At 55.7% G+C, this 11,325-nt stretch overlaps 2 protein-coding genes across 2 annotated transcripts in view; one reads left to right on the forward strand and one right to left on the reverse strand.

Annotated features, from left to right (window-relative positions):
• LOC102873632 overlaps positions 1-10,925 on the forward strand; it is a 19,029-nt gene extending 8,104 nt beyond the window's left edge. Inside the window, exons 5-18 of the mRNA XM_006902416.1 lie at positions 997-1,114; positions 2,822-2,993; positions 3,082-3,242; positions 3,561-3,693; positions 4,044-4,241; positions 4,532-4,616; positions 5,398-5,424; positions 5,522-5,648; positions 6,296-6,465; positions 6,598-6,980; positions 7,175-7,256; positions 7,486-7,556; positions 7,849-7,984; positions 10,689-10,925. Of these exons, the coding sequence (XP_006902478.1) occupies positions 997-1,114; positions 2,822-2,993; positions 3,082-3,242; positions 3,561-3,693; positions 4,044-4,241; positions 4,532-4,616; positions 5,398-5,424; positions 5,522-5,648; positions 6,296-6,465; positions 6,598-6,980; positions 7,175-7,256; positions 7,486-7,556; positions 7,849-7,984; positions 10,689-10,925 (2,100 nt within the window). The remainder of the gene's footprint in view (positions 1-996; positions 1,115-2,821; positions 2,994-3,081; positions 3,243-3,560; positions 3,694-4,043; positions 4,242-4,531; positions 4,617-5,397; positions 5,425-5,521; positions 5,649-6,295; positions 6,466-6,597; positions 6,981-7,174; positions 7,257-7,485; positions 7,557-7,848; positions 7,985-10,688) is intronic.
• Positions 10,926-11,165: 240 nt separating this feature from the next.
• SLC25A6 (solute carrier family 25 (mitochondrial carrier; adenine nucleotide translocator), member 6) overlaps positions 11,166-11,325 on the reverse strand; it is a 7,982-nt gene continuing 7,822 nt past the window's right edge. Inside the window, exon 4 of the mRNA XM_006902412.1 lies at positions 11,166-11,323. Within this exon, the coding sequence (XP_006902474.1) occupies positions 11,166-11,323 (158 nt within the window). The remainder of the gene's footprint in view (positions 11,324-11,325) is intronic.

Consider the following 11,325-nt stretch of genomic DNA (forward strand, 5'->3'; position numbering starts at 1 on the left):
GAAGGTGATGGTATGGACTTTGTTCAGGAGATCTTCATGTATTATTCACATGTTTCCTAGACTTGATGCATACCCAGTCCATTAATTATAATCATTTAATTATATTCATTTTATTATATTTCCACCAGAGAGTGTTACTGCTTTCCTAAGCTTCCCAAATTCGAAGCCTAAATCCAAACTGAGACAGATTGCATTTTTAAAACATGATCATTCATTGATAATTTTATTTTCAAAAATTTATTTCATTCATTTTAATGAACCTTTACAGAGATGTTGGATTTCCATTCATTCACTGTTGCACTTTTCTCTCTGTCCACCCATCCCCCAGTCCAATTCGCTCTTCTTTTGGAAAAGTAAAAGAGAAATTCCTTCATTGGTATACCATCCCCCCTCCCGCCCCGCCTTGCCCCGATGTTTTATAGCATGTGTGGCTTTTGATTGGTGTCATCCATGATAGATAGATAGATAGATAGATAGATAGATAGATAGATAGATAGAGGATAGATATTACGTAGGAACATCAAGGATCGGTAGGGAACATCAACAATCAGTAGGCAAGGTGACAGACAACTGATAAAAAGATGCAAGAAAGATAGGGAGGAGATTGAATGGGTGGATTGTGGGTGGACGGATGGATGATGGATGGATGGATGGATGGATGGATGGATGGATGGATCGATGATGGATGGATGAACTGATTGTTGTGTACCACGGAGTCAAAGCCCACTCCCAGCTGACCATCCCGGGGGGGGATTCTCATGAGAGGACACTGCCCATCTTTCTCCCACAGAGTAGCTTGTGGATAGGGGATTCAGCTGTGAATCGAGTGTAAAGAACCCCTAAGAAGTGCAGGATGGTACAAGGTGACCCAATACCCACTCTCACCCTGTGGCTTTTCAAGAAACTGTGAGCACAGTCTCAAAGGCAGAGTGTCCAGTGTTGTGGGGGCACTGGCCTGTACATGGGCACTGAAAGCATTTCTTCCTCTCCCCTCAGGAAGAAAACAGATCTTACTGCACCTTTACCCTCATCTCCCAGTGCCAGGTGTTCAACTACACAATCCACGGGACCGGGGCGCACCCATTCTCGACGTGGATCCAGTACCCAGACATAGGTGAGGAGGGCACGCCCTCATTTCTGGCCGTGGGTACTGTGGCCTCCTGAGTGCTGCTGACAGTGGCCGCAGAGCGATGGGGGATGGAGTTGCATCCTGCCTGTGGCCTGTGGTCCATCCTGACTCCTGGACACCCTGCAGGGCCTTCCTAGCCAGGCTTTTGATGAGCGGAGCCCCAGTGGGGCAGCGATTAGGAGCTTGGCTACTCCACAGAAGGCCAGGGGTTCACACACCGAGGGAGAAAGCGGAGGCCGTCTGCTTCTGGGAATATTCACAGCCTCAGAGACCCGACGGGGCAGCTCTGCTCTGTCCTGCAGCGTCACTGGGAGTCAAAATTTACTAAATAGTCCTGAATTTGTAATAGAAAGACACTCTGCGTTATGTCTGTCTACCTAGCTGTCTGCATAGCTGTAAGTCTGTCTGTCTACCTGTCTGTCAGTATATCTCTAAGTCTATCTACCTCTCTATCTGTCTGTATATCCATAAGTCTATCTATCTACCTGTCTGTTTGTATATCAGTGAGTCTGTCTACCTGTCTGTCTGTACATCTGTAAGTCTATTTGTCTGTCTACCTACCAGTCTGTCTGTATATCTGTGAGTCTGTCTACCTGTCTGTCTGTACATCTGTAAGTCTATTTGTCTGTCTACCTACCAGTCTGTCCGTATATCTGTGAGTCTGTCTACCTGTCTGTCTGTCTGTATATCTGTGAGTCTGTCTACCTGTCTGTCTGTATATCTGTAAGTCTATTAGTCTGTCTACCTGTCTGTCTGTATATCTGTAAGTCTATCTGTCTACCTCCCTTTCTGTCTGACTGTATAACTGAGTCTGTCTACCTGTCTGCCTGTATATCTGTCTACCTGTCTGTCTGCCTATGTGTAAGTCTATCTGTCTACCTGTCTGTATATCTGAAAGTCTATTTATCTGCCTACCTGTCTGTCTGTCTGTATATCTGTAAGTCTACCTCCCTGTCTGTCTATATATCTGTAAGTCTGTCTACTTGACCATCTGTTGACCTACCCACCAGTGTATTTATGCATTTCTTTATTTAGATCTCTGTGTATTTGTCGACCTCCCTGTCTACCTGTCTCTGTCTCTCCATCTGTCTATCTGTAAAGATGTCCCATCTCCGCCCACTGGGTTCACGGGCTCCGACAACCGGCTGGAGGGTCAGCTGGACGAGCAGTGGAGAAACTGATTCTCACGGCCGCAGAGTCAGATCTGACCCCTCGCTGACCCTCAGGCTAGCTGACCCTCCGGCTAGCTGACCCTCCAACGGGTGTCGGAGGCCGTGTCCCGCCCCGGGAAGAGAGATGGCCCGCCTTTCTCCCCCAGAGCAGCTGGGGGGCTCAGACACCCAGAGAGGCAGTGTCTTGGGGGTCTAACACGAGCGTCCTGCAAACACGACCATCTGTGCGCCTTCCAGACAAGATCTGTCCAGTAGGGAGCCTCGCCGTAGTTAAGTGCTCAGCTAGCACCTAAAAGGTGGGGCGTTCAAATCCCCCAGCGGCTCCGAGGCAGGAGGATGAGGCCCTCTGCCCCCCCCCCCGGAAAGCTGACAGGGTGGGACCCCCTCTGAGGGGGCTTCTGCGCCGTCCACGAGGGTCTCCGTGACTCGGCACCGGTTGTGTGCAGCCAGAGGGTTGGGGTCGGGTTTTAGGGGTCTGGAAGGTGGAGAGGCCCCCCCGATAATGAGACTGTTGTCCCAGATGAGAAGATGAGGGGGGCGGAAGCCACGAACCTGAGCTGTCAGATCCGCGACACGCACATCCTGGAATGCAGCTGGGCCGTGGGCAGCGCTGCCCCTTCGGATGTCCAGTACGAGCTGTACTTCGAGCATGTGTCCTCGGGGTGGCATGTGGCCAGTGGGGCCCCTCAGAGGTACAGTGCCACTGCTGGACAGTCTGGGGGCCCTGGAGGAGGTGGGCAGGGGCTGGACCATGGCCAATGCTGTTCACCACTTATTCAGTACTGGCCTTACTTCCCGAAGCCCTGGAGGAGGTGGTCAGGGACTGGAGCGGGGAGCAGTGAGGCCCAGCAGATATCTGGTGCTGCCGTCGGACCTTATGGGGGCCCTGGAGGAGGAGATCAGGGGCCAGATGTTTACCGATGCTGTCCACCACTCGTCCGGTAGCTGCCGTACTTCCCGAGGCCCTAGTGGAGGTGGTCAGGGAGGCTGGACGGTGGGCAGTGCTGTCCACCACTCATCCAGTACCAGCCATACTTCCTGAGGGCCTGGTGGAGGTGGTCAGGGGCTGGGTGGTGGGCAGTGCTGTCCACCACTTGTCCAGTACTAGCCATACTTCCTGAGGCCCTGGTGGAGGTGGTCAGGGGCTGGACACTGGGCAGTGCTGTCCACCACTCGTCCAGCACCTGCTGTACTTCTCAAGGCCCCAGAGGATGCACTAAGGCTCAGGGTGTGGCCAGTGTCATTCCTCTGATGTCCAGCTGGGAGTGGCCCGGACTTGGTCTTGAGTGACCAGTCCCACCCACTGAGGTCAGCTCCCTACCCCCCAACCCCATTTGGCTGTGGCCTGGGCCTGACTGTAGACAGTCGTATCCCCGAGGGCAGGCCCTCCAGGTGGGTGTGGCCTAGTGCTGGGCTGCCCACTGGACAGCTCTGCCCGCTGACGTCAGGCTCGAGGTGCAAGTGGCCAGTGCTGCTCTGTAACTGGTCAGCTGCACCCCATGGAGAGGCCATGCCCATTTGTGCAAGCCATGCCCTCCAGGTGGGTGTGACCTAGACTGGGCAGTGATTGGGCAGCTCTGTCCTCTGACCTCACCTCATCCAGGTGAGTGGGGGGGGGGGTTTAGGTGTGAGAATCCCCTGACCCTGGCATCAGGCCCACCACCAGGTGGGTGCGCTCTGGTGCTGGACACCCAGTGCCCCGGCCCCTGGCCCCAAGACTGTCCCCTGGACTCTGGTTGCAGGACTTCCCCGAAGTGGACATGTGAGCACTACACAGTGGACACGCGGGGCACCCGCACTGGCTGTCGGTTCCCGGACGTGTCTGGACTGGGTGATGATGCCTACCAGTTCGTGGTGACCGGGACCAGCCAGGCCGGCCATGTGCCCTGCATGGAGAAGGTCTTCTTCCCCTCAGAAATCGGTGAGCCAGGACCCCTCACGTAGGAGCCGCTGGATGGGCAATGAGGGTGGTTACCAGCAGGTCAGGGGTTCAAAGCCACCCTCAGAAACCCTATGGGGCAGCTCTGCTCTGTCCTGCAGGGTCCCCGGAAGGCAGAATCCAGTGGGCAGCAGTGGGTTTGATTATGGCCTTACATGCATCCTCAGAGGGAAAAAGAAATGCTTCCTTTTCCTTCTAAGAGTGACTGACTCTGTGTGTGTGTGTGTGTGTGTGTGTGTCCCACCCCTCCCGCCCCGCAGAGATCCTGTCCGGTCCAAACTTGACCGGAAGCTGCAATCAATCGTACGCCTTGTTGACGTGGACACAGCACAGTCACTTCACCTATGGTTTCGACTACGAGCTGGAGATCAAGAAGGTGAGACATCTCCCCACCCCACCCCCAGCTCCCCTCTCCCCCATCACAGCTGAACCAAGAGCCGTGGTGGCCAACATCGTCTTCAACTTGGCTCTTGGGAAGATGTTTTTGTTTTGTTTTTCATGGTAAAAAGCTCAGGAAAGGTTCATCCACAGGTAGAAATCGGTTCTGAACAGGTGGAGTTGTTGTTAGGTGCTGTGGACGTGAGGGCGTCTGTCCTGAAATTGAAACTATTGCTGGGGAGTAAAGCTAGACATAATAATAATAACGAATAATAACAATTAATAATATAATCAGGCCACAGAATGAAAACAGGCACAGATCATGTGCAGATGAACGACCCCCAGCTGGCCGAGTGGGTAAGGAATTGGGGCTGCAGCCCCCAAGGTGCACGGTTCAAATGCACCAGGTGTTCTACATGAGATATAAGAGCTGTTTCCTCCCGTTGAGACTGGCCGCCTCGGAAAGCCCGCTGCATGGTCAGCCGTGGGTCCGTCTTGACTTGACAAGACACAGTCGTGTATCTAAATGATATGTCTGTTTTTAAAAAAAATAAGAAAACTCCCTGTTATCTGGTCACTTCTGGCCCCCAGAGGCCCCAAAGGGCAGGGCAGAGCTGTACCATGGGGTTTGCAACCTTCACAGAAGCAGAGGCCCTCAGCTGGCTCCCCCCGGAGCGGCGGCTGGTTTTGAACCACCAAGGTTTGCATTAGCAACTGACACAGGGGGGATGTGGGATGGAGGGGATGATTGGAGACTCAGCGTCTTGTCTCTCCTACAGGACTCAGACGGCAGCAGGCCCAAAATGGTGAGTGTCCCCTCCAGCCCCGTGGGCAGTAGCGTCCACCCCTACCCCCTACTCTGGCCTGCTGCCAACCGGCGGGTCCTGACCCCTTGCTCGTCAGGTCCCGGTGCATGACAGATCCTCTTCTCATGAACTGATAAACTACGGGCCGTTCACAGCGAAGGTCCGGGCGAGGAACAGCCTGGGCCCCGACGGGGCCAGCTGGGGGGACTGGAGCCAGCCTTTCGGTCAGTGTTGCCCCCCACCCGCCCCTTGTCTCCATCCCAGGGGCCCCATCCAGAGACACAGCTGCTTCCCGTAGCTTCCCTAACATATTCCCGGGTCCCAACGTTTTCCTGGGGTCCCCCCTCATTCCTGGGGTCCCCCCTAAGCTCACAAAACCACAGGGCAGTCCCCTGACCCTGCCTGAGGTCCCGAAGCCGCTCACACCAGAAGCCCACCCGTGGGGCACGTGTAGAAGGGAAGTCCCCTCTCCAGGCATTTGTCACTGGAGGTCTGCGGGCAGTTCCAGAAATGGGGCAGGGTGCTTCCCTGCTGGGGGACCTCCCAACCCACCCCAGGAGCCCACCCAGGCCCCCCGGATTCACACGAAGTGCAACCCAGGCCTCTCCAGAAACCCAGGCCCAGAAGACACCCACCTAGACCTCCCCAGGGGCTGCTCTGATCCCATCCACCCAGGACCCTCCTCAGATCTCACCCACCCAGGACCCCAGCCCCAAAAAGGACTCCCCCAGGCCCTCCCCAGATCTCACCCAGGACTCCAGCCCCATCAGGGACCCCCCCCAGACCCTCCCCAGTTTTTACCCACCCAGGACCTCAGCCGCTCAGGGACCCCCCCAGACCCTCCTCAGATCTCACCCACCCGGGACTCCAGCCCCATCAGGGACCGCCCCAAGCTGTCCCCATATCCCACCCGCCCAGGACGCCAGCCCCATCAGGGACCGCCCCAAGCTGTCCCCATATCCCACCCGCCCAGGACGCCAGGAGCATCAGGGACCCCCCCCAGACCCTCCCCAGATCTCACCCATCCGGGACCCCAGCCCCGTCAGGGAATTCCCCCCAAGCCCTCCTCAGATCTCAACCACCCAGGACCCCAGCCCCCCTCAGGGATCCTGCTAGACCTCTCCAGTACACACCTGTCGACCCCCCATGGTCTCCAGGACCCCTGGCCCCTAGCACACCCTCTCAGATCCCTCCAAGCCCCCCAGTCCTCCCCCAGCCCTCTCCCAGGACCTCCAGGTTCCTAGCCGACCCCTGGCCATCAGGCTGGTCCCAGCTCCTAGTCCCCCCAATCTCCCCTCAACAGACCCCTTCAGTCCCCAGGGCACCCTCCACCCCCACCACGCCCCTGGGGATCCCAGCTGTGCTGGTGAAGCCCCCTCCCCCCACTGCCTGGAGGCCCTGGACACCCGCTGGGAGTCCTGGACCAGCCCCTCGGGCGCTGTCCCTGCAGAGTGTAAGGAGGACAAGGACGGCCGCGTGGAGGCCTGGCAGGTGGCCGTGTGCGTCGCGCTGGGCACGCTGCTCACTGTCCTGATGGTCATGCTGCTCTGCAGGAGGTGAGGGCCGGACCCCTGGGGCTGGGGCACATGCCCCTGGTGGGTGAGGCCAGGTCTGCCTATCCCTGCCTGCAAGCAGCCCCCTGGCCATCCTTCCCCCAGGACACTAGCGTATGAAGCACTTGTGAACAAGGCTGGTGCAGGCAGGCGCACCCTAGTCCTTGCGGTGAACACCGTCACTTCCTCCCTCGCAGGTTCTCGGTGATGCAGAGGCTGTTTCCTCCCATCCCGAAGATGAAGGATCCGCTCCGGGACTTAGCCCACATGGACAGGCTGGTGGGTGTCTGCCTCTGCCCTGTCCCCCTCATGGGGGTGTTTCTGGGGTCAGGGAGGCTGGAGGCAGGGTCTGACCAGGGCTCACCCAGGACACTGTGTCAGGCAGCGACACACACACCCCCCACCCCGGGGCTGGAGGAGTTCGGGGCATCAGGAACACGCAGCAGAAGCCAACACCCCGAAGTCGCAGACAACCCCCACCCCAGCCCACCTCCCTCACTCCCCGCAGATCACCTGGGATGTGCACAAGGCGATCCGGGAGGACTGCCTGGTGGAGAAGGTGCAGGCGGTAGATGAAAAGTGAGGCAGGCGCAGCGTGGTGGGAATGCCACGTGGGCCACCTGGAAACTGGAGCTGTGACCGGAGGGCTGTGTCCCACAGCCCTCACTGACCACCCAACTTCACCTCCCTGCCCACCTCTCACCTCACTGTCCACCCCTCAGCTCACTGTTCTCACCTCACTGCCCACCTATTCTCACCCCACTGTCCATCCATCCTCACCTCACTGCCCACCTATCCTCACGTCTACGGCGGACACCTGTCCAGGAAGCCCTGTTTTTCCCCAGCACGCCCTGAGGTCGTGTCGTCGTAGCTCCAGCCGCGACCTCTCCGACAAGGCCCCCTCTGCACCTCATTCTCTTGCCAGAATAAGCTCCGTGGGCAGCGTCCCCTTCAAGATGACCTCTGTGCACCAACTGCCCGTGGAGGGCGACCTCTGTGTGCAACCTGTGTGTGCAACCTCTGTGTAGAGCGCACTCTCTGCCCTGTTTTCTCTTCATAATAAGCTCTGTGCACAAGCTCTCTTGTGCCAGAAATGTGTCTCTCTAGATTGTTGTTCCCAATCAATTGTATTTTTGTAAAAATAAACCCAACAGGGGGTAAAAATGAAGATCCCAGGCGGCGGCCCTGCGTGGAGTTTGCTGGTGTTATTTCTTAAAGCCTCTCGCATGTCCCGGACATTGAACGTCCTTGGGCTCTTTCTCACGAGGCTGGTGTTCGATGCCGTTGGGTTGACAGCTCACAGCAATCCTCTGGCCAGCTCTTGAGCCTGTCCTGTCCAGTGTGTGGACAGCTGGGCTGATGGAGTCTGCAGCAAGGGGCTCAGGGAACAGGGAGGAGAAGGTGGGACCTGGAGAGGGTGCCCTGCTGCTGCCCGTGGACATGATGGGTGCATCTCAGCTTCACACATGCTCAAAGTCAGGTTGCCTGGGCACGAACTGGACGGGTCACTCTCAGATTTGTAAGCCTGCTATAAGATCTTTATTTTCATATATATATAATTTTTCACATATATATATGTATCTCAACAATCTGCATTATGCAGATACAACCCTGCTCACTGAAACTGAGGAGGACCTCATGCACTTACTGCAGAGGGTCAAGGACTGCAGCCTTCAATATGGACTGAGGCTCAATGTCAAGAAGACAAAAATTCTCACCACTGGACCAATCGGTAGCATCAGGATGGATGGCGAAGAGATTGAGATTGTTTACAGCTTCAGTTTGCTCGGCTCCACGGTCAACACTCTTGGCACCAGCAGCCAGGAAATCAAAAAACGTTTATCGCGATGGGAAAGTCTGCGGTTAGGGACCTCTCTAAAGTACTCAGGAGCAACGGTGTCTCTCTGGAGACTAAGGTGCGCCGGATACAAGCCATGGTTTTTGCAAGCACTTGTTATGCATCAGAGAGTTGGACAATGACTAGGGAGGATAGGAGAATTGATGCCTTTGAGCTGTGGTGCTGGAGAAGAGTACTGAATGTACCATGGACTGCCAAGAAAACAGATTCATCCTGGAGAGGGTTAAACCAGGCTGCTCCTTGGAAGCAAGGATTCTGGGGCTTCGCCTGACATACTTTGGACATGTTGTAAGGAGGGACAGGTCCTTGGAGAGGGACATCATGCTGGGCAAAGTGGAGGGACAGCGCAGGAGGGGAAGGCCCTCTATGAGGTGGATTGATTCAGTGACTGGGGTAATCGGGATGGGTGTGTCAGAGGCAATGCGATTGGCACAGGACAGAGCAGGGTTTAGGGCTCTTGTACATAGGGTCACTATGAGTCGCAAACGACTCAACGGCACATAACAACAACATATATACATATACAAATATATACACACACACACACACACACTATATATATATATTTCCTCCTCCACAACTAGGCTCTATTCCTGTGAATCCTTTCAATATCCAGTGGTGGCTGTTACTCTATTCACGGTACGTGACGGTGAGTCACCTGTAACTCATAGGGACCCTATGTCCATCACCTCTGACCCCGGCCCTGTCCTGAGGCCCGTCTCACGGTCACACCTGCCTCCCCGACCCCAGTGACTGAGCTAATCCCCCTCATCAAGGGTCTTCCTCTCCTGGGCTGTCCCTCCACTCTCCCAAGCATGACATCCCTCTCCAAGGACTGGTCCCTCCTGGGCCACATGGCCCAGAGTGAAATCCAGGGAGCTTCAGAATCCTTGCCTCTAAGGATGTTGCACTTGACAGCCTCTGCGAACTGGCTGGACGGCCTGAGTCCACTTCCACTGGTGGTTACATAAAAATTACGTAATTAAGTATCTGTGGATGAGGGCAATTTCTTCTCGTGTGATTGGACAGGCTCTGAAAACCCACTCAATGGTCACCTAGGAGCTGGTTTCCACTTGACGGTACATAACGTATGTGCATTATTTGTAATATGCATAGATATGTGAAAAGATTGACAGCCTCGTAGACGCCATGGGGCAGCTCTGTCCGGCAGGGAGTCAGTTATCAGTACAGAAACAGACATTTGGCTATTTATTTAAGCGTGCCAACGGTGTGGTGGTGAAATCATTCCACTGCTGGCTAAGCGGTGAATGGTTTGAACCCAACACTCGGCCTGAGTGAGGAGGTGGGGTGTTTTATCATCCCCACATTTGCATGCCTGACAGCTTTACCTATCATCTATCTCAATGAAAAAGAAACCCAGTATGAACTCTCAACATCCAACGTTAAGAGTGCCAATCAAACAAAAAGCAAATTTAAAAAATTAACAAGAGCTCTCTTTCCACCTCTTTACAGATACGACTCCATCTTGCTACGTTTTTGGCTACTTCTCAGAAATATGTCTTTGCATTCTCATTTTTTTTTAAAAAAAAAGGGAACTAAAAAGGTATTGTGTTGGAATTAAGCAAAGACCAATGTTGTTTTCAAATGATCTTCAGGCCCAAAGGAATGGTCACTTTGAAAGATCTCGGGATTGAGAGTTGGTGGGGCACGATGAGATGTGGTCGGACTCGAGGGCGGTGGTGGGTGGGCCTCTTTAGGTCAGCGGTTGGGTGGCCCGCTGGACGGTCCCGTTAGTTGTCCACTCTTCTGATTTCCCCAGGGGAGTCCGCCCTGAATACTGTGGGTGTGTGATGAGGGCCTCCCCGGGAACGGCCTGCCCCCCACACGCCCAGGATTACTGGATTCCACCTGCCGGCCTGCCCCCACGCCCCCAGGAGGACCTGTCCCCCCCAAACCCCCGCCTGTGCAGGGAGAGAGGCCACACGAGGTCCGACTGGCGCTTCCTGTTTATTGGTCTGGCTGGAGTCCGACGTGGAGACATGATGGGGGCTGGCAGAAGTGGGGGCGCGAACGCACACACAGGTGGCCGGGCGCACACAGGTGGGCATGGAGGAGTCATGATTCTGTAAATAAATACTGGACACACGGTGCCGTGCGCCCTCTGGACTGGGGTCCCCGGGCACCGTCCACTACTGGATGTGTGGACGGTGCGGGTGGGCGGGGGGTCCGAGGGGGTCAAGCCCCGGGCCCGGTGGTCCTGACAGATGGGGGAGTCCTGGAGGACAGTGGTCCACATGGAAGGGGGGGTGGTCCACACGAAGGGGTGGCTGGTGGTCCACACGGAGGAGGGGCAGCGGTCAGCAGCAGCCCTAAATGACCTTCTTGAGCTCGTCGTAGATGACCAGCACGAAGGCCCCGCCCATGCCCCGCAGCACGTTGGACCAGGCGCCCTTGAAGAAGGCCTTGCCGCCCTCATCCTTCAAGATCTTACGCCAGCAGTCGATCGTCCCCGTGTACATGATGTCCGCT

Source organism: Elephantulus edwardii, unplaced genomic scaffold, assembly GCF_000299155.1.
Source record: "Elephantulus edwardii isolate Elephantulus edwardi_28Jun2011 unplaced genomic scaffold, EleEdw1.0 scaffold00410, whole genome shotgun sequence".
NCBI lineage: Eukaryota > Metazoa > Chordata > Mammalia > Macroscelidea > Macroscelididae > Elephantulus > Elephantulus edwardii.